The 23,889-nt window shown below is 30.8% G+C and overlaps 1 protein-coding gene and 1 long non-coding RNA gene across 5 annotated transcripts in view; both read left to right on the forward strand.

Moving 5' to 3' along the window:
* The window catches only part of LOC134248692 (uncharacterized), a 48,609-nt gene extending 37,860 nt beyond the window's left edge, over nucleotides 1–10,749 (forward strand). The window contains exon 5 of the long non-coding RNA XR_009988101.1: nucleotides 10,381–10,749. This is a non-coding gene — a long non-coding RNA (uncharacterized LOC134248692). The remainder of the gene's footprint in view (nucleotides 1–10,380) is intronic.
* LOC134248684 (uncharacterized) lies at nucleotides 7–10,435 on the forward strand. Of its 4 annotated transcripts, none has more exons than XM_062731086.1 (6): nucleotides 7–91; nucleotides 7,717–7,945; nucleotides 8,337–8,456; nucleotides 9,745–9,835; nucleotides 10,117–10,209; nucleotides 10,320–10,435. In XM_062731086.1, exons 1-5 carry the CDS (start codon nucleotides 86–88, stop codon nucleotides 10,205–10,207), a joined length of 537 nt encoding a protein of 178 aa, XP_062587070.1. In that variant the 5' UTR covers nucleotides 7–85; the 3' UTR covers nucleotides 10,208–10,209; nucleotides 10,320–10,435. The 4 variants fall into 4 exon arrangements, with proteins under 4 accessions (XP_062587070.1, XP_062587071.1, XP_062587068.1 ...); XM_062731087.1 differs by lacking the exon at nucleotides 7–91 and adding an exon at nucleotides 6,855–6,870; XM_062731084.1 differs by lacking the exon at nucleotides 7–91 and adding an exon at nucleotides 7,234–7,332.
* Nucleotides 10,750–23,889: the final 13,140 nt, after the last annotated feature.

Consider the following 23,889-nt stretch of genomic DNA (forward strand, 5'->3'; position numbering starts at 1 on the left):
TTACAGGAGGTTTTTTTCAAACTAATGTCAGACGAAGAGTATAAAGATAAACAACAAAAGTCTCTAAACACAGAATGTTAACAAAATGAAGGCAAGTTATATGTCGCATTCATTAATAATCCAAGTTGCCCTATATATTCTTGATTGATGAAACTTTCATTGCTTTAAGTAACTGTAAAGAAGTTGATTTTTTGTTGTATGTTTTATCTTAATTTTGTTCGAATGGGGTTCCATACATTTGAGTCTGTTTTGCCACGAGTATATAAAGGGACCAGTTTTGTCGGGGTGGTCAGATCTAGTTTGGTGTCCGGTAGCGTGACCAGCCTGAGGTGTGCTACGTTTGCATTTTCCCTGGCATGACTTATACAAATGGCGAATATTTTCAGTGAGATATTGCACTGTAATGTTAACTGGTAGTCATATAACCTGCCAGGAGGATTATTGCAGCGTGTTTGTGCGGTTCTAGCCGGTGAGAGTGTTCGAATAATGTATAGGGGGTTTGCAGTCATAAATTTCCGGTTTCCGTTGTATTTAAGGTTAGGTGTTTGTAATCATAAATTACTTTCAGTGCGTAAGGGGCTTGGAGACGAGTTTTTGATGCATGGGCGTGCTGATGGTCGTTTGAGGAGGTCTAAGGCTTATTGACGAGTGTGTATGGAGGGCCACTTGCGTCTTATCCAAGGTCGACACTGTTAAGGGCGTGGTAGGATAACCGAAGCGGGAGGCTAAGACCCGGGGCTCTGCAAGTTAGGAACTACTATTTTGTGGACCACGAAACTTGGTGTGACGTTGACGTTATCTGTATGGCAAAAGCGCCTTGGTGCATTTTCTAGGACACGTGTCGCTGACCTGTTTTGTGAACCAGAACTTTGAGTAACTTTCAGTAGTAAATAACAGAACTCGTTTACATTTTAAAAGATATTATTGTTATTTGAAGTTAATTGAGCTTTTTCGAAATATTAATTGAAAAGACTGAATTGAGTTGATGAATTTTACCTTTTGATTTAAAATCTGATAATTATTAACTCAGCATTGTAGCATGCAGGGGCGTAGCAACAGGGGGGGGCCAGGGGGGGGGCTGCCCCCCACTTTTTTTCCCAACCTTACCTCTACTATAGCAAACCTGGTCCCCCCCCCCCCCAGTTTTAGTGATGTACCGAAAATAAAGTATTAGAGTTGGTACTGAAAGTAGTTGACACTGAAAAAAAGAAAGCCTCTACCCCCCCCCCCCCATTTTCATTTCCGCTGTGGGAGCTGGTATGTGAGCGTGAGTGAGAGTTATTGAATTTAATTTGTTTTTTTTTATTTGTGTTAATAAACTTATTTGTTATTTCTGATTGATATTGTTTTTCCTTCTCAACTCTACAAAATCCAAAAAGAACTCATGACAGTAACTTGTGTTGATATTTGATGTCTCCCATTGAAGTGTACTTTTGCATTTATTGACCAAAATACTTACATTAATGATGATATCAAAATGCATATTATTGAGTCTTTTTTAATACATAGATTGTTTTATGAAACATATGGAGATAACGAACAGTATTTAAGGTAAAAAATCTACCCGGTATTTTATAATACAAATTAGGAGCAGAGGAAACATGGACCTTAAAACATCAGAGACTGGATCAGTCGCCATAGAGGAGTGAGCATCCCATGACGACCTTTCACACCCGTGTGTGCTACTTATCATGTTTCATTTCAAATCAAATCGAAAATATATACATGTATAGCATGTTGTAAATGTAGTGAATCTTCACTGTGAAAGCTTTATATACAGAGATGTTAAACAGGAGAAAGTGGTTGAAAAAATATTAATACTAAAAATAGTGCCTTGTGATTGGGAGGGGCCAGTATTAAGTATTTTCACATGCTTATATGTGTACATATGTTTATAAACTTTGAGAAAAAAAATAGCAAATCATAGTATGTCACAATTATATGTCTAATTTTTTCTAAGTTTACAAAGAAATACAGAAAGAAAATCTTTAAAAATCTTCTTCCTAAGAACCACTTAACCATGGAAAATTAAACTCAGATGGAATCATCCTTTGATAGTGTACATTCAAGTTTGTTTAAATCTTGACCACTGGGGTAGGATGGGGCCATAATGAGGTGTCTAAGTTTAATGTAGAAATACAGAGGGAAAATCTTTAAAAATCTTCTTCAAAAGAACCACTGGGCCATGAAAAATGTAACTCAAGTGGAATCATCCTCTGTAATGTTATCTGTTTAAATCATGACCCCGGGGGTATTTTGGGGCCCTAATGGGGGATCAAAGTTGAACAAAGGAATACTTGGGGAAAATCTTTAAAAATCTTCTTCTCGAGAACCAAGGAGCCATGAAAAATGAAACTCATGTGGAAGGAATTACTGGTAGAGTAGATTATTTTTTTTCAAATCATGACCCCCGGTGGTAGGATTGGGCCACAATGGGAAATTGAAATTTAACATAGGAATACAAGGGAATATCTTTAAAATCCTCCATCTCAAGAACCATTGGGTCAGGAAAGATGTAACTCATATGTAAGCAACCTCTTGTGAAGTAGATTCAAATTTTTTTTGATTCATGACCCCCACGGGTAGGATGGGGCCATAAAAATCTTCTTCTCAAGAAAGCAAAGCCATAATTGGTCAAAGGTAAATGGAAACATCCTCTTGTAGTGTAGATACAAGTTTGTGTAAGTCTGACTCTCAGGTGTTGGGGGGGGGGGGGGCACAATTGGGTTTAAATTAGGAATACATAGGAAAAATCTTTTAGAAATCTTCCCAAGAACATTTTTTTTTCAAATCTTGACCACTCAGGGGAATAGAGGAGCCATAAAAGTGGATTATAATTTGATATGATTACAAAGAATATGAAGGCTATTTTAATAAAATCTTTCATCTTATAACAGTAAAGCCATTATGTATCATATTTATTTAAAAGTATTCTTAGAAAGTATGAATTAAAGTTTGTTAAAATACCCACCTTACCCTAATCTCTTCTAGGTTTTACATAGCCTGTTGCTTAGGCTGGCGATGTGGTCCCTGTGCCTCTTGGTATAGTTGCTACAAAATGCATATACAATTTTTTTAAATATTGATTTTACAGTCATTAAAAGTTTCAATTGGAAGATTAGTGTATATTGAATGACAATCGAATAATTTAAGAACTTTAAGATGGGTAATTAAATACTTCTTTAAAAATTAAATCCATTTTTTTAATTATTCACATTTATAAGCCTTTTTCGGATGTCTATAAAGCTTTTTATCTTTCTATCTTCTCTTTATATCAATATAATAAATGTGCAGTTCTTACAATGGGTGGTAATGTAGCTCGCGGTCTGTCAATTTTTTGGGGGAGGTACAGTTATGAAGGTACAAGTGTATATATACATTGTACCCGGTATCTTTAATTTTTAATTACTTCCACTGATTATGATGAAAAGATACGTGTTAAATATGAAATAAAATCCACGAGTTTTGGGACCAGACCTCGTATGTTGGAAGAAAGCTTTCTGGGTAAGGAAAGTCGTGGATTCAATTCTCAGTCTTAAAACTCAGGGTCAATAAAAAGGCAGAACAGAAACTGGTCTATTGATAAACAATCGTAATTGGAGGTGAAAATCGAGATACATATAAAAAAAACTATGAGAACAAACATTCAATGCGGCATTCAAACGCATACCGTAAATCTGGAAATTTTTACTGTAGATAAATTTTTAGCAAATTTGCGTGTACATTGCATTCGTAAAAATATTTTTCTTAAAAATAAATCAACATGTGAAGAATTTTTTTCTGAGAACTTGTGTCGTATTTTAACTCAGTGAATAGGCGTCGGAAAGCACTGGTCATTTTTAAAAGAAACCTGTTTACACTAATCTACTATATAACTACAAGTTAATTTCCCGTGCGTGTAAATTGCCCTCATTATATGCAATATCGTCCGATGATTTGACAAGCACTTAGGCAGTATGCCCGTTTAAAATTATTTTCATCAATTAATTTGCCAATAAAGAGAGAACTGTCTTTTTATCTAACTGTGTATCAACACGGGCGATAACTCAAACTCAGTGCATTGACTAGAAAGTTCCAAATGTAAACACGGCGTGTAAATTTTAGGTGAGAAAAAACCAAACATTGAGAAAATTAGTTATACCGGTATTTTTTCTTCATTTGGATTATACTTCAGGTTAAAAGGCATACACAACCTCTAAAATGTTTGTTATAATTGATTAAGAAATTATTTTTAATGCAAATCCTTTTGTATTTTTATCAAAATTGTTTAGGAGCGATTTTGCAATATCTTGCCACGTTCCGAGTATATTGGTGGTATTCTAACTAGGCATATTATTTGAAACATATCCTGATATGAAAATCTTCAGTGATTTTTATTTTTAGCACCAGTGACAATTCGCAAAAATTTGAACCGTAAAAATTAATCAACAGCTTTTTTACCCAAATTCGCAAAAACAAATCGACGTAAAAAATTCCAGATTTACGGTATACCCGTTATGCAAAACGATGCAAATTAAAGATAAGACACAGATATTTTACACAAGATATGTATGTACAGTGTAAGTACATCTTTTTAGTAAATGCGTCTTTTCTTTTCTTGTCGGTGTAAAGATTTGGTCAGCACATCTGGTTTTGTGTCGGGCGACACAGACTTTAAAACATGATAGACATATTCTAAAGTTCACTATATTGTTCATGGGTATAGCATATTGGTATACATATAAAGTTAAGCAAACGAACAATAGAGAACAGGTAAATTGATCCGAGTATTTGTACTGTATTTTAAATGTCAAATTGAGTGCACACTCTATTGAATTATTTATGTATATATACCTTGAAAAACATTACCTGATCGATTTGTATCTTACGGAAGCCCATTAGTGCCAACTTCTATATATAATGGAAATGCAATATATAAGAGCAAACCTCGATATATAAAGGAAATACAATATATATATAAACAAAACCTGGATATAAACGAAACCTCGATAAATATAAAGGAAATATGATATATATAAACAAAACCTCGATATATATAAGGAGAAATGCGATATATATATAAAGAGAAAGTTTTCCACTGCATTACCTGTAACGCTCAGCTGTCCATCAAGATTATATACGGATTAATTCCTGGCAGGGGGAAATCAGTTATACAGTACGCAGAACTTTCCCAGAATCGGAAAAAATGTTGCTATTTTATAGTGTTTATTTGTTTGTACATGCATATATCAATGAACTGTAATTGTAACATTACTTAAAATAATTCACTTAATTAAGAAGAAGAGCATTTAATTAAATCATTTAAATGCATTAATAATTAAGTATTTGTGTTACCTTAAAAGTTTAAATCTAAGGTTAAAACTTATCTAGATAGGTACAGATAAGTTTTAACTTTAGATTATATCTCTAAATGCAACATATGTTGTGTATTTTCTGTGTTTTATTGGCTTTAGAAGTATTTTGATCAACTTCGTTTTTTTTTTACACACTACCTTTGCTTTTTGGGATTTTTTGTTTTACCAAACTTACTACATGTAACTTTGGTTTCACAACCGAGAATATATGAAAATATAATGTTAAACGTGGAGTCTTAGCAAGAACTTTTTAAATGCCCTAATTCAAATTTATATGAATTCATTATAAAAATAATTTACTAGAATGCCCATTGATTGTAAAAAAGAAAAAAAAAGTCGGAATCGGAATGGGAGAGAGGGGAGAGATGAAGGTACGCACTTCATTTGAATGTGAGGGAAGAAAGCGACATGTACTATTACCGTATATATAATAATTTAAGGGTCTATTTGGTGTCAAAAAAAGTATTTGTTGATAAATAAAAAGAAACGAGTTAGTACATGCACACTTGCATGTACATAAACTGCGGATTTTTGTCCCACATCATAAATTAAATCGATTTGAAAATCTACATCATGTAAGAACATAGTATTAACTTTAAAGAACTTATAAAACATGATAAAACACACTTGTATTTTTGCACTTAATTATATTTCGATTAAAAAAGACCCCAACATTTAGTACTATGTAATGTACATTTTAAGCCGAAAAGTCACTCATTGGTGTAATTCTGGACAACACGTCAGTAATGTAAGAAGAACAGAGTTTTTTTGCTTTAGTTTTAATCGTCATAATTATTAAGATACACAAAAGGAAGAAAACACAACACGCTGAATACCATCCTGAAACAGCCACATTAACTGATTGCAATCAGAACATTGGACCGGGAGGTTTGATTTTATATATAGCTTTTCCTTTATATATACAGGTTGGCACTAATGGACTTCCGTAGTATCTAAGTGATTTAAAATGCAAACATTGGAAAATTTCCAAATGCCAGGAACCTGGTTCCTTCTTGAAAAATTTTGGATATTCTTTATCATGTTGGAAATAGTATAAATTTACCTGTTACCTTTTTAAGGTACATGTAAGTATGGAATTTTGAAAAACGTTTGTTAAAAGAGGCATCAACGAATTAAATAAATTTGACTTTGAGAAATTTCTTTAAAGAAAATAAGGAAAATATCGACCAGGATAAAATGAGAATAAAAGATGACAAGGCAATAATATTAGTAAAACTTTTATTTACACAGATCCTACAATTAAACAATATAAGCATTTGATAAAGATTTTGATAAAGACAATATTCCTGTAACATACGATGATTAATATGGCAGGATAATATGAAATATTTTTTGGTATTATTCTATTGTTGTGACTTGCTAAAATACTTAAAACAATATACAATATTTTCACTTAATGGAAAAAATGAGTGAAGAAAGTATGAAAATATGAATTTTTTTTAGTTTAATAAAACTTTTTATTTATATGTTATTTAACAGTGTTTCCCACTACATGGTAAATAAATTTGATACAAGTGCAAAATTTTAAAACCACTGGATTCTACTAAAAGCGAGAAAATCCATTTGCTTAAATAAAATTAGATGCCTTGAACCTGCATGTTGCGACAGTGAATTACCGTTCCTAACATCGACCCCCTAGCGGTAGTTGAAAGAATTTATAGAATTGGCAGCCATCTTTTTTTTACTTGTTTACATATTTGATTGCAAGTTGTTGTGATACATACATGTATATGATATATGTACATGTATGTTTTTTGGACTTATAAGCTTGTATACTGTTCATTATCTATTTAATTGATCAAAATCACCCATTATCGGAATCAAAATAGGGCCTTATAAAATTTATATCAGGAAGCACATTTGTTTGTTTGATATGCATATTTTGCAAACATACAGCATGGTCTTAGCTACAGCAAGCTTGACGGGGTTACTGTATGTGCATTTTGTTCTGGTGCAGGTAATTCTTACATCCGAATTATCTTATTAAAATACATAACCTGTAGAAATATAAGTGGTGCACTTCATGTTTCATGAACACTTCAATTAATACAAGTAATGCAAATTAAAGAATATTTTAAGTTAAATTATAGTGTACATTCGTATTTATCAAACACATAAGTACAGCAAGTTTCCTTGGTAACTTTATTTTCAATATTTAAAAAAAAAACATTCAATATAAATAGAGATGATTTTTAAAGACAACATTTATAAATCATTGTACAATTGTTAACAGAACATTAATTTTCTTTTTGAACATGTGCTAGAGGATGGTTACTTAACCTTATATAGATATTTGAAATTTCCTTGCTTTACACTAAATTTGTTAAATATCTAATTTCAGGCCTCAGACTTTACTAGCTTCTCTTGTCTTGTCTCAGAAAATACAGTCCAAGCTGTTTTATCCTGCCCCAAAAATGAGAAGGAATTCAAAGAAGCAGCATTGAAAAAAAACTGCACAGCATTTTCTGGACAATGTAGAGACCCTGAAAACCTTGTGTATCATTGTGTGATTGGTCCAAATCACAAAGGAGTCTTTGAAGTCTGTGCCTATTGGAAGATAATTCACTGGGGTATTTTAAATTCATAAACATTTTTTTGATATCAAAGATACTACAGTTATAAATAATCTAAGAACTTGATAAAGACATATGCTGCTAACATATTAAGAGTAATATAACAGGATAATATGTAATATTTTCAATATTTTTATTCTATTGTGTGAATTGCTAAAGTATTTAAAACAATCTGCATCATTTTCACCAAATAAAAAAAAATGATTGAAGACACAATAATGAATAAGAATATTTATATTCCTAGGAAAGGAGAGTACATATAACTATTCTTTCATTTAAATACAAATATCATCTACTTTCAGAATTCCAGCTGACTCCATTGCAAATATGTTCTATTAAATCACATTTATTATTGTACAATGCATGTTTCTTATTGTCAATTTTGCAGGATATTGTGCAGAATATAGCAAGAGTGGAAATCTTATTCAACAAAGTGAAGATACAAATTGTTCACTTCAAAAGCACAATCCATGCCCAATGAGCTACAACTCAACTGAGGCATACAAGTGTAAGTGAAGACAAATTCAAACAAACAGCAGATAACTCCTAACTGTAATTGCAAGTTAACATGTTATGCTATGCATTACATTTCTTACAATAAACAAAAAGGCCAATTAATTTGATCTAGAATAACACCATTTTTCGATAATTTAAGTAAAGAACTATGATTTTATTGATATACATGTGAAAAATATCGTTTGCATGTATTTCTAAGATTTCTTCGTCAGCTTTCAATATCTATGCTTATTTTTTTTAATCATTGATACTGAAGAGCACATTCTGGGTACGACTTCTTTTACATCGAGGTAGGGCACTGACAGATATGTTAATGCTACAAGAACTTCAACAACCTCCTAAAAAGACAGCAATTTGTAAAATATGTAGCTGTTATTATGACCTTGAGAGCAAATATATATCAGGGTAGAATAGTAATGACCTTCTTTAGCAAATATATACTTTCACTGGGTCGTGTTGTGGCTGAATTTTGTCATACTTTCATTTTATCATATGAATAAAACTTTTTTTCTGGTAATTTTCATCCATCTTTCAGAAGGTTTTATTCTCGTTACGTGAAATATTCCTCTGCTCGGGTTTTACACTATTTCTTTCTATTTCCAACATTTATTTTCATCAACAAAAATAACCTCAAATTCAAGTGGTAAACATGCCTGAGGTATTAAGTGTTACTTACTTTTCAGATATGAATATTAAGTCTAATCTTAATATGAAGAAAATTTGTAATGATGAATTGAAATGTCAATAATTTTTAGCTCACCATCAAATTAAAAATATCTAATGATAATATGGGATATCTTGAAAGTAGCTATGCTTTTTCGTGCAATTTTATTTTTTTTAGATCCTACTCAAACCATTTGTATCCACTTCATATTTCTTTTTTGTATTTTTCTTTTGGTGTACGGGTAATAAATATCCTTTTGATGGTAAGATGAGCGCTGTATTTTTGATAGATTCTACTGAAAAATATCATTGAATTAAATAAGTTGAAAAATTATGAAGAAGATGTATTGATTATAATGATCAGTTTGAATGGATGATCGATGAAATGGCTTTGCTTGTATGTGACGTACAGATCAGACTTAAGTCACTATTTATTTTTATTTTATATAAAAAGCTGTTTCTTTTCTCTTTTAGGGGAACTGTTTTATAGGATATGAACATTATTTTTTCAGACCAATATTGTTACTAATTAAGTCACATATACTTCTATTTTATAAAAAAAATTCTTTTCTCTTTTCTGAGAATTGTTTTAGAGAAAATAAACATTCATTTTTCAGACCAATCTTGTTACGAATTAGCTAGAAGCTCAACAGTAGGCAACCAATTACCTAAAGGTACCACCACATGTTCATCAGTCAAGAATAAATCGTACGTTAAAAATTATTAATATTCTTATAAATATATTTTTGAAGAAATACACCGATTATAAATAGTCGTTATCTAGATTTGAAGATTTTTACTTGCCTACCTTCTACCTGGATAGTCACGCAGTTGTTAGCACATATTGCTTTGATTGTTACTGACTTTTTTTGACATGAATTTGATTTGAATTTGAAAATTTTGAAAGAGGCGAACAAAGTATCATAATTGCAATAGCTTTAAGTTCTAAATTAAGTAAAAAGATTAATGAGAATGAGTTATTGTTCTAGATTTTGGAGCTCAAAGCAACGATCAGGAAACAACCAAGTTTTAGCTATATGTATTGTATTTACCACCATCTTGAGGATGTTCTACTTATAATTGTAAGTATTCAGAGTTGGTTCAATGCAAAATATGTGAACATTGACGAAAATTTAGTGTGTAAATATTAATGTTTTAAGTTATCTTTAACAGTGTATGTTTCCAATTTCAGTTACCAAGCATTTATACCTCAAGAAATGTGTTCAACGATGTGTTCAATGAAGTATTGATAGTTGTTTATACGGACAAAATACCTTTAGACGAAGTGTTCAATCTATTTATTTCGCCCTAATAAAATGGCAAAAAGCTTCATTTTAATTCATGTTATTTTTCACACTGTTTATTTCAAGTTCTTTTAATATTGATCAAAGAGCAGGTAACTCTAGAGTTAGAAGTAGAATAACATAACAACATGAGAACTTGATAGTGAAATTCATAGAGGGCTTTTAATCATTTAAAAAAACATCCATAAGATTGCAAAGTTTAGCACTTTGGTATCCACTTGAAAATGAAAGATAAATATAAGTTTTTTTTTATTTGTCCATTTCAAAGCGGAAATGTTTTTCATTTGAACTTAACAATTCTGAATGTTTTTAACACTAATTTGCAATGGTTGTAAACCAAATAAATAGTAAAAGCATCAAGTGATGAAAGACATAACCAAAAATAAATGATAAGAACAGAAAATATAAGTAAAGAAATGATAGATATACGGGTGGATCTGTGAAAAAGGATATAAAAAGCACTAAAAAACCAACAACACTGTATATCCTCAATGTCGGATCTACCAAGTAGATACATGGTCACGGATGGAAATTTATATAAAGCACTCAAAATGACCAAGTTGTTTTTTAATCAGAATATTGAAGATTAAATTTGATTTCTTTTATATGCAATATCATGTAAATTTTGATCCCAAGAGCATATTTTGGGCCTAAATTACTCTTTGTAGTCATGACTTGGAAAAATCAAAATCTATACTACATGTATGTAATGGAGTTGCACATAAGCAATTTTTTCAGGCCTGGTATTATTTAGATGATTTTTGAAATATACAATTAAACTTTCACTTATATTTCACCAATTCATATTTTACTAATCAATTTCTACATGGACAATATTATTTAAATTAATACAAGTGTAAGAAATAAAAAGGCAATGTTACTGATTAGTACTGGTCTTATAAGTTCCAATTGAGACAGAAAATCCCACGTTATATAATTTTACTTATATATATTATGACTATTTGTAATAAATCATTTAATATATGATATTTTATTGGTTTAATTTTGTTTCTTACATTTTCTAAATAAATGACATTTTGATCAGAAGAAGAAGAAATCAGAAGTGCCTCCGAGAATGGTATCAGAAATTATCTACCCTTTGAAACTGACCTTCGTGTTACATGAAACTTAAGACGTTATATTATAGCTATACCAACTCTTAATATAAATTTATTTTGTTCATAAATACAAGAAAGTAGGGTATAGATTTTAAATTGGGGACAATTTTAACACTTTAGGTCTTAAATTTATTTATTTTCGGTAAATGTAAGATTAAAGTTTCGTAAATGTACTATGTAAAACCAAGGAAATTATACATTAGAAGTAAAGAATGAAAGCTATGTATTAAATCCCGTTCTTTGTATGGGTAAAAGAAAATTCAACATTGTTTAAACGTCGAAAATACAAACATTCAATAAAAAAAACTATTTATATTTGAAACATCTAATATGGCAAGAAGGATAACTCTGATTTGGTATTCACTCTTGTAGTTCGATCAATTTTTATTCCTATTAGAGCATAGCATTCTTACTCCACTCTTACTTTTCAATTCCATCGCTTTGTCAAGATACATGTGTCAGTCATTTTTTAGTTGCTTACAGAGGCTTTTGGTCTTGGCGGTTTTTTAACCCCACCTCCACGAATTTATTGTCATTCATATTTTGTAATCAATGTTTGAAAATAATTTCATCATTTGTTAATATATATTTGTGGTAAATTGAATAAATGGCATTTCCCACAAAAAAAAAAAAAAACAAACAAACAGAAAAAAACAGGGGGTTCTGATTTCTAATTGCAAATGAACTCAGATTCATCGGAGAATAAAACTGGTTGTTCAAGTTGACAAATAAACATTATTCTATTGGAAAAGAACATGGAATGAAATTGAAGTTACTTAGTAACGGAAAAATGTGGGTGACCAAAAAAATACCCCCTTACACATGTACCCCCGCTTGAAAAGCGGATGGGTACACGTATAAATTAATCAGTATGTCCGTCCGTTTTCCGTCCTTCCGTCCATCTGTCCGTCTGTGCGTCCTTCCGTTAAGCTTTGGGATACCTATATCTTATCCACAACTCCCCTCAAACCTCTCAGTGAAACTTGAGTAAACTTTCAAAGAATCTTTATAATGTATTGCCATTATGTACCTCTTATTTTACTTTTCGATCCGATACATATTTTGGGTTTCCCATAGCAAAACATGGACACTGCCATAATATTCATATTGGAGGCGGTGAGTATCATTTAGTGAGCTCATTGCTCACAGTACCTCTAGTTTATTTCCCTAAACCAATTTTTTCCACACTTTTGCCATGTTTTATTAGCACAACTAAACTTACCAGATGGAATGATGTCAGCTACATAAAGTAGAAATATATGCAACTTATTAAATTTTAAGTGTTTAAGGAAGAATTGAACTAACAGGTATTTTATCTTACCTACTTATAACATCATTTATGGGATGGCACTTAATTACGGGAATTACTAACTTAATTATCTTCGTGCTGGTAAGCAAATAAGGTCGTCAACAGAGACTTCCATGCTGGCCTGCCTTGTGTCCATCTCTTGATCTGTCCCCATGGCCAGTTATATTTTCCCATCTTTTTCTCCACAGATCTTCTCCATGTTTTTTTTTGGTCTTCCTGTCTTTCTCTTGCCAGTTGGTGTCCATCTCAATGCAAGCCTTGGGAGGGAAGTTGGGTGCATTCTACATACCTGTCCTTTAGCCACAGCTATTTTCTTCTCTTTATAGCTTGAAAAAGAGGGGTGGTGGTGTTTTATTTTTGTGCAGCTCTTCATTTGAGATGGTATTTAGTCAAAAGATGCGTAGTATTCTGCGAAGGCAACGTGTCTACAAGGTATCTAGTTTTTTTTAAATCGTTTTAGTAACTTTCCCTGCTTCAGCACCATATACATATTAGTATCATTTCTTTTGTCCTTGTCATTTCTTAAAAAATATGTATGAGTTATACAGTATTTTCTATCTTCATCTCTACGAGTAAAATGCAAGACATAACAGTTTCCAGTTCATATATATGATTTTTGTTTTGTTTATATATGTATCACAAAAAGAGTCTTCGTATTTATGCAAATAGAAAAAAAATATTAAATGTGTTGAAGATTAAACTGAACCTTAGTGCAGATATTAGGTGAACATGATTATGTACATGTACGGTTATGTTTAATTTTTTAAAATGTATTTTTTTTCTTATTAATTCATGAAAGAACAGAAATCAAACATCAATTGAAGCCAGAGACAATAATTTTACAGATACTTTTAAGTATTACTTCCTACAATAAATCAAGAAAGTATTTATATCATTTTTGAGACCATCTACAAATATGTTCCAGACTCTGATAGGCAACTGTTACTATTGACATATAATTTAATTTATTTGTTAAAATATGCTTTTTGATCCAATAAAATATAATCTATATTGTATATTGTTGGTTGCCTACAAGTATGTACCAATGACTTACATAAAAAAACTCATCAGTCCGCTCGAAGTTGCGTCTTTAAATATGAACAATTTCAAACTGATTTGATGGAGAAATTGTCTTGCTATCCCTAATTAATGAAATTTGAATAATAAGTAATGAATTATTAGCAACCCAATTAAAAAAGGTATAACCATGTCTGGAGCTTTTTACACTTTAAAAAAAAACGTCGCGGTTTATAAAGCGTAAACTGCCCCAACCCAGGTTATACTGTTAAACTTATGTGAAACCCTCTCCAATACTAGGGCCCCTTGTATCAAAGTAAATTTATCCATGCGTTTAATTTTATTACCCTTTTTCAGTTTTTGTGAATATCAAAAATGATATGAAAATAGCATTAAATTGTATTTAAAGAAAGAAATCAACAATACAAAATACCGTCAGTATAACATATTCTACATGTATAATGTGTCACTAACGATACATCAATCTGTAATGCATTAGGGCAAATGCGAACAAATATGAAATATTTCAGCCGAACTCAACATTGAATGTCATGTTAAATCTTTGAGTAACACCTTCAACTAAGACTGACATGTAATAATTAGGCTGTTGACGCACATATCGGAGGTATTTGATGGAAAAACGCACATATAAGGGAAAGAAGCTTAATTTCATCTAAAATCAGGTAGAAACAATAAGTTGATCAAAATTGTAATCTGTTTTAAGCTTTTTCAAATTTGACTGTTGAAGTATGTCGGCGCATTTGATGGTAGATTTTAAACATGCAAAAATGACGTCATAATATAATTTGTTTTTATATAATGCAGATTTCATGAAAGCGACAGAGTTAGGGTAGTGACAGAGTTGGGATATGGCAGTACATATTAATAAGCAAAAAGTGTGCATTCTTTAAAATAAGTTTAAGATTATTTATACATTATCTTATTTAAATAGAGTTTGTTTCTTTGTGAAATACAAACAACTAGAAATATCGTATGCCGCCAATGACGTTTCAAAATCTTGATGTAACTGTTCTGTTTTAAACTGCGTTAAACTCTTATGAAAAAAATGAATGAATTTCTTATGCCTCCTAATATGCTTCGATCTCTTGTTGATATTAAAACTAACCTTAAAAAGGGAATGATTAAGTGTCAATATTTTGTTTAATGTTATCGAATTATAAATATTTAACACGTTGAGTTACAACGTTTGAATAATAAGACTTGACAAGTTCATTTGAATCCTGATTACTTTTCCTATGCTAATTAAAATGAAAACCCTCAATGCAATTGATTCTGTAGGTGTTTTAAAGTGTTAACTAGGAAGATACTGTAAATTGCTTTAATTCCACGGTGTTAAAATTTCACGATATCTCAAAAAGTACCAATTGCGATGGTTTTTATTTCACGCTGCAAGAAATTAATTCAAAATTTCCAATAAGCAATTTAACATTATTAAAAACTAATAATAACATTCACGATGGGTTTAATTTCGCGGAAAATGAATAAATCGCAAACATAGCGAAATTAAAACCATCGTGAATATTTGCCAATCTACAGTAATTTGTTCCTAAATCGTATGAGTCAGACCGAGTGGCTTTCATTGAATAAGTTAAAAATATTCCATTTTTCAGCTTCGAGGGTTTGTGAAGTGTTTCATTACTAATTTTGTAGGTTAAATTATGAAATTATTTTAAAAAAACATAGAGTATTTTTAATATCGAAAAAAAGCACTTAAAATACTTCCTTAACTATAGAATTTTTCACGATATATATCTGCATCCATCCTTCCTTTGCTAATATTCCTGAGAAATTCCTGAATTTCGAAAGTCATTCAAATGTCTGTTTTCTTGCAATTGAGAAAAAACCTTAAGTTGGTCTGTTTTCATCATCAGCCAATTTTTTTTATAGCGATCTAGTATTCAAAAATGTGAAAAGAGAATCTCTGTACTTATGCACTGTATCTGATCATGTTTTAAATTAACATGTTGTTCTCTTAAAAGTTTTATGCTGCAATTCAGTGAAAGTCTGTTTTTTCTAAATAAATGTTTGGCGGTATTTCAACATTAAAAAATGTTGCTAACTGTTTCTTTATTTTCTTAATTACAAAGAACTAATTTGAGATTTATAAGCCAATTTTGCATTACAAATTATATTCAAAATATAGAGGCTTTAAAAATGTTGTCAAGATTACAAGTGGAACACCGTTAAACGGGAACGTGAAAGTAAGTAAAGGTTATCATGATGATAAAAAAATTGTAAATTTCTAGCTATTAAAATTACAAATGTCTAGCTAAATTAAACTCATCAATTTGTTTTGCGTTAGTATCTATATACGAGGGTCATTCAAAAAATACGTAGACAATGTTCCTCATCGTCATATTATTATTACAAAATTATAGATCAACAAATTTTCGTAAACAAAAACATTTATTTTGTCGAAGTGTGAAGTTTCATTCCAATTGATTAAATAGAACTCATGTTAGCCAAATTTTAAAGCAGAATGTTTTGTTACCACGGAGCACGGTCAACCAACATTGTAACGTCAAAAAACAATGTTGAGAAAGTTTCTCAAATTTTCTCCTTTTTTTAATTTCATAAACAGTCTGTGGCGTCTTCTCCATTCATAAAACGTCTCCATAACACTTAACACCTAGTTTGCTAACAAATGTGCAAATACATTTCGAATTAGATTGTTAGTTTTTTTCAAATTCTTTAATTTACCATGTATCTCCATTAATTCTGCAAAAGTGAAGCGCACATTACGTTTAATGACGTTCCTAACTCTTTTTGACAATATTTTTTTAACCATAACCAGTTTCTTTGCAGACAATCCATCGTCCGATTCAAACTCGCTACCGCTCTGAAATTGTACTTTCCATTTTATACAAATACACGGCTTATTTTTCATACAGATCCTGGTTTATACAGAGTTTTTTAAGTTTGTCAAAAAAAGTTCCTCGAATGCAAAGCACAATTTTACTGCTACTCGCTGCTCCGTGACGTTCTCCAACGTCATGGTTATTTGCCTTTTTTAATCAAGTCCATATGTATTTAGAAACTGATATCTTTTATGCAGATCGACATATTACATAGCCTGATAACATTTTGTTTAATACAGCAATACTTGATTAAAACATGTAATTTTTATTTCGTTTCAGCTCCAGTTATTAGAGATCTGGCTATAAATGCTATATTGTGAAAATTAGTAAATTACTCAATTTTGACGGTGCTCCATGACCCCATTTTTGCTGTTATAAATCTTTGATAATTTTTATAAACATGAAGATATATTCCAATATTTTTAAACTCAAATTATTTGAATTTGTTGTCAAGATATGTTCACCAAATTTGGATATAATATGACGTTAAATAAAAAAGTAAGGACAAAAGTCTACGAACTTTTTGAATGACCCTCGTATTTCTATTTCTTATTTATTCTGTATCTAACAGAACTAACAGTGATAAATTTTGCTCTTAAATGTTTGATATTTCAGAATGCCTGCCGGGACAAATAGGAAACAACAGCACTGAAAAATGTCCACCTGGTTACTTTGGACATGGGTGTCAAGAAATACGTCATTGTGACGTAGACCTGTTTAATATCTCCAGTGGTTGTCCAGCTGTTTATATGTATACAGGAGCATATATGTTCTCTAAGAGTAAATATGCTGACATTCTAAAATAAATGTACCTGTTTCATTTGCAGTTGATGGTTATGCACTTTCTCAAAAATGATTTAATTTACCACAATTAAGCATTAACAATGCAGAAAATAGACCAGCTTCACGTGTATTTGACATTTAAAATTTATAAGAAGAAATAATATTGAGGATACACGTGTTATGATTCGTTGAAGATGATTTCATACATGTAATATTGGAAAGAACATATTCCTTGTTTCTTGCTTGAAATCCCATTAACATTTATTTCATTTTTGCTGAAATTTAGTGCATTAAAAATCTGAATACAATCTGTAAGTAATTATCAATAATCTAATTCACAGAAAAGTGTAACTGGTGCTACAAATTAACGATGATATTTTATTTACACATAACATGTTCATCGCTATTTGTGGACAATTCCGTGTCCAGAGGCTAATTTTCTGAACCGCAGGACCACTCCAAAACAATTTACCAATGTGATTCCGAGGATTTAATTTGCCCAACATGGAACTCAATTGATATACTGTAGAAGTACTTTTTTCCGCGTGGTATTGATTTACGCTATGTAGGCGGTCACAAATTTTCCGCGGAAATTTGAGCGTACTTAATATAAATGTAAGACATACAGTGACAGTCTTGGAAATCCGCGAAATTTTCTACCCGCGGATTAAACGGAAATTGAGATTCCGCGGAATTATGACCCCGCAGAAAAAAGTACGTCTACTGTAAATAAACCTAACAGTAAGTAAGCTGAAGCAATTGAGCAATTACAATTTTTTTCTAAGAAGATGCCTTGATTCCTACGAAGATATTTATCACGATTGATATTTTCATTCCAAAATAAGACTTTCAATCATATGGAATTCATTATTGCTGCTAAAATGTAACGACGTACTATATTTAATAAAACAAATTTTTGATATTTTTTTCATTTTAACCAACATCGGATTCCCTTAAAAACTACCACAAGACAAAGTCTATTAAAATGGTGAACAAAACTACCTTTACCCAGGACGCAAACAAGACGAAGACAAAAACATTTAGGTAAAAGTTATTGTTTATTACAAATTGTACCTATTGATCGAATGTCTTTTTGGCGAAGAATATATATGTACTTGTACCTTAGGGGACTTCTTAAAAAAATCGTATATAATATACGAAATGATTATTTCTACAATTAAATACATAATATTCGGTGAATTTTATGATACGATTTAATGACAATTTATTTACATATAGGTAGAACTAAATAAACAAATAACAATTGTTACATGCAACATTGATTATACGTTTTAATTACAGCATACTTACATGTACATGTACCTGTAGCAAAATAAACTGAAAAATTGATTGAAAAGAAGAACAGCGAAAAACACTCGCAGTACAAATAAAACAAAATTAAAAGTTTCAACTTTTGCTTGTTTTTTTTTCTACAATTACTCAATTGATGAATTTTACTATGTAGAAAATAGCCAAATTACTACCGTAATAACTCTGTGATAGATTATGTTTTTGTTTCTCCAAAGCTGTGTGGTGCCATTTAAAATTTTTGTGTGTTACCAAATGATAAAATGTCTAGTGATATTCACAAGCCTATTTCCTAACAAATATGCATTGCAAATACTGCAAACAATGATAGTGCTTTTATAGACAGTATTTATATTGATCCTACAAAAGATTTGTTATGACAAAAAAAAAAAAAACAACGAAAACCTAAATGGGTAAAAAAAGGACCCTGTTCTGGCAGATAACATTGATATAACAAAAGTTAAGTCTTTAGTGATACACTCAAGAATATTGAGCATATCAACACCAGTGTTGATAGCATTAGTAGTATTATTGTCGACTGTAATAATAAGAATGCAGTTGAACTGGCTGACATTGAAATCTGAAAATAAAGTTCTCGTACGAAAAATGGAAACACAAGAAAGCATCTTGTGACTTTTTTTCAATGATGAATGTTATATTAAACGTAAAGAAAATAGAATGACTAGTTATTACAGAGTTCGTTCAGAGGCAAATGTTAGGGGCCTTGTTTATAAAAGTAAGTTTTTATTTCAAAACTAAGAGGACATAGAACAACACATAAAAAATCTTTTCGGTATTTGCTGAACAAGGGTTATAATACGAGTTATACTGTACAACAAAGTTTCCATGAATATATTTTTATCCTTTTAGAAATTTCGACAATGTTGACAATAACATTGATGTAATATAACAAAGCCTGTGTAAATTATATGAAACTAAATGAACTTTTGAAGTGTGAATCTGTAAACTGTCTGCCTTTATTTGTGATGGTTTTTAACATTGTTTGCACGAGTGGTAATATACAAAATGTTTGGTCTGAATGTTTTATACGTCTTATGTATAAAAAAAATGACTCTAAGAATGCATATAATTATAGGGGAATTACTATATTAAGTCGTTTTGTAAAATTGTGTACATGTGTTCATATTAATAGACTGTTTTAATATTTAGAGAGCATCGGCTTACTTTGTGAAGAGCAGGCAGGTTTTAGAAAAAGATATGGAACAATCGTTCAATTATTCAGCTTGATATAACTTTTTTATTTGTATTAAAATTATTTGTATTTCTTTTGAAGAAAAATAATTATATTGTGCTATTATTGATAATCGTACAGGTAAGACTATTGGTTCAGTTACAAAAAGTATTGTTAAGGCAGAAATTATTGCGCAATTATATTGATGATAAAATATTGACCATCATAAAAAATTGTACAAACATGCAAAATCTTGTGAAAGGGGTGGTATCACTTGTTAAGGTAATTTTGTTTATCTAATATCGGCGTTAGAGAAGTAGAATCCCTATTGTTCTTCTCATTTTTTTAACTTAGCAGAGTTTTTATTTCATGCAAACAATGGCTTTACAAATGTATGTAATATTTCACATTTACTTTTTGACAATGATGATAAAGATGTATTTCCTAAGTTGTATGTACTTCTGTATTCAGGTGACACTGTTATACTTGCTGAATCTCTTATAGAATTACAATAAGTTTTTAATGCTTTGTACTTATACTGCCGAACATGGAATCTGGAAATTAGTGCTTCAAAAACTAATGCTGTCATTTAAAAAAAAATATTAAAAGGTGAGAAAATACTAAATTTTTATACAAAAATAAAGCCTTTCACCATTGTGGACACTATTCAGTTTCTTGGTATTTTTTTCTCTAGGAAGGGATAATTTAAAGCTTGTAATGCACGTTTTCTTCAGCAAGCTAGAATAAAAAACTTGTTTTACTTATTGTGTAAAATAAGGAAACCTTGTCTTCCCTTTGATATTCTCTTGCAGATGTCTGATGCAACGATATCACACCTACTGTATGGGTCTGGAGTATGGGGTCATGAAAATAATAAAATTATTGAATCACTGCACTTAGAATGTTAAGAATGTATTATGAAAGTTGATAAGTGCACCCAAAACTGCATTATGTATGGAGAACTTAGTAGAACACCGATATCACTCTCTATAAAAGCGAGAATGATTGGTTTGTGGGAACAAATTTTAACAAGTAAACAAGAGAAAATTTTTCGAATACTGTAAACCAACTTTTATTCGCGAAAACTTTATTTCGCGATAACATAGAATAAACTTGTACGCGAATATTAATTTTCGTTATCAAGACTATTTTGCATCTATTGTTAAAAAGGATAAAGACTTTAGGGATCGGTTCGCGGCGATAAATATTCGCGATGACGGAGCTCCCGCGAATCTCGCAAAAATTTCTTGCATGCAAAGAAAAGTTGGTTACTCTACTTTATGATATTTATCTATAAAATTAATGTTGCTGATGATTTTCATTCAAAATAGTTGAATTGTGTTAAAGATGAATTAACTACATGTGGTTATGTAATTTTTATTGTTAAATGCCTCATTATTTCTCATTTTTACCTCATTTATCTAAAAATGTGAAGAAATACTATACAGATTTATTTCAGATAAATGGAAATTCAAAAACATCATTCACCAAAATGTTTAAATTATATGGTTTTTATTAACAAATAAAGCTTTTGTTTTTAGTCACATACTAAACAAAGAATTTTAATAACAATAATTTGCAAATAATTCTTTTGGCCACAATTGTATTTTAATTCACGTGACAGCAAAAAATATTTACATTTATATAAATATTTACATGCACAACGAAAACTGATGTACTAACGACCTTTTCTTCTTATGGTCCTCAATAAAAGATAGTACCTTCCTTACAGATGTACAAAACCCAGTCCGTCCTAGATGCTTAGTCCGAAGAGAAGTGTCTCACCCCTGCATGAACAATCTACTATGCCTAACCTTAAAGCAGTTTACCAAAAATAGAAATAAGGAACTGGAAATTACATGTAACAATAAAATGGACGTGTAAATAAGAAAAACAAAAGGACAACTTGAACGAATTGAACGAGACAATTAAAGGCAGAGATTTTAAGCACCGCCTTCAAAAATACCCGGTCTGGGTAGCCCTGTCAATCAACTGCATGAAGGAATATCATTGGATGATGAAACTTGATTGACATTTATTTAGTAGTACCTGTGTAAACCCTAGTTTGGCACTCGTGGGGACCTTCAAATTAACTTTTGAACCTGTGATGTCTGCTAAACATGGTACATGTACATTTATAGAGAGACTGTATTACTTTGAAAAATTTTAGCTTGATCATATATTAATTAAATATACCTTTAGCATTTGAGAGGATTATAATGCAAGAAACATTTTTTAAATAAAATTGTGGTGCATAAAAAGTTTAAAATTTGAATATTAATTTTAATATTTTAAACCTTAAGTGGGAATGGTATAGCTTGATGAAGTTTAGAGCAGCACTGTGTGAAGTAATTAAATTTAAAAATATTCATAAATGTTCCTAATAATGGGTCACTAATATTTTCCCTTGTTATTCTGATAAGAATTTACAAGTAATCTTTTTAGCAGATTTCATGTCAAAGCCTTAAAAAATTATGAAGATTAGGATAAACCTAGATATTTTTTAAAGAAATTTACTTTATACAACTCTCTTTTCATTTCATTGATGGGATCCTTGAGATAAATGAATTAAGTCTAATTTAGTTGTTACTTAAAAATTGAGTTTTAAATTAACATAAATTAATATAAACTCTAACACCTAAAATGATATTACTTTTCATATTTAAATTTATTGTATTATGTCAAAATAATTTATTACATGGGTAAGGGTGTTTTCAAAAACATTCAAAAATAAATCAATATAGATTATTGAGAGAAAACTTTACTAATAACTTTTTACTTTTAATTTAAAATTGTCTCAAAATCCCCAACTAAGTTAAAGTTTGACAGCTGAGGTATTTCACTGTGTATAAATTCAATTCCTAAATATAGCAGACAAACGGTCACAGGTAGACTGCTAGCCCCCAAGGCATTCAAATCTGTACAAAATAAGCCCCTCCCTCACCTGGAATTTACCACCTGGTAAAACATTTCTGCCTTTAAACGAATTGAACGAAATAGAGACAGAGAACGAGAACCCCGATTATCAGGAAGTGAGCTGGTACGAACCTTTGAGAAGATTGCACACCAACTGATCTAAACGTGAAATGCAGGACTTTAAATACACTGCGGTCTGAAGGTGTGTCTCTCTTATCCAATCAAAATCAGCAATCTTCTTATAACCCATACAAGGACGTTCCTCAAATCACTGCATAAAGCTAGAAAATTGTCGAATGTTCAATAAACGATCATAACCAATAAGATTTATCGTTGTTACATGTAACTAATTCTGTAGAATCCAATTCTACCACAAATGCTTGGTCATATCAAATATAAAAACCTTATATCTTCTTATCTACATGTATGTAAAATGTTAAAATATTTTAAAAATATTTGAAAAGTAGGTCAAACTTCAAGGTCAAGATAATAAGGTAAAAAAATCATAATGCAATATAAAAAAAACATATTATGGTTGCTAGGTTTAAGGTGCAACCTCAGACTAAAATTGTTTATTAATGTTAACCCAATTTCCAATTAAAATTGTTTCCAAAGGACTAGTTATCAGTTATCAGAGGTTAAAATATAAGTTAAAACTTTGATTTTTAGCTCATCTGAGCCGAAGGCTCAAGTGAGCTTTTCTGATCACATTTTGTCCGGCGTCCGTCTGTCCGTCTGTCTGTCTGTAAACTTTTCACATTTTCGACTTCTTCTCAATTGTCTTGCCAATTTCAACCAAACTTGCCAAAAAGCATCCTTGGGTGAAGGGGATTCAAGTTTGTTCAAATGAATGGCCACGCCCTCATTCAAGGGGAGATAATTGAGAATTAGTGAAAATTTGGTGGTATGTTTAAAAAATCTTTTTCTCAAGAACCA

The sequence above is a fragment of the Saccostrea cucullata genome, unplaced genomic scaffold, assembly GCF_032062105.1.
Source record: "Saccostrea cucullata isolate Sc308-1 unplaced genomic scaffold, CSIRO_AGI_Scuc_v1 ctg164, whole genome shotgun sequence".
NCBI classification, from domain to species: domain Eukaryota; kingdom Metazoa; phylum Mollusca; class Bivalvia; order Ostreida; family Ostreidae; genus Saccostrea; species Saccostrea cuccullata.

Coding starts and splice junctions, on each gene's coding strand:
- LOC134248684 (XM_062731084.1), top strand. CDS start 7,249: ATGCATATTTTGCAAACATACAGCATGGTCTTAGCTACAGCAAGCTTG. Junction 7,333..7,716: donor TGCATTTTGTTCTGGTGCAG/GTAATTCTTACA, acceptor ATCTAATTTCAG/GCCTCAGACTTTACTAGCTT. Junction 8,457..9,744: donor CTCAACTGAGGCATACAAGT/GTAAGTGAAGAC, acceptor TTCATTTTTCAG/ACCAATCTTGTTACGAATTA.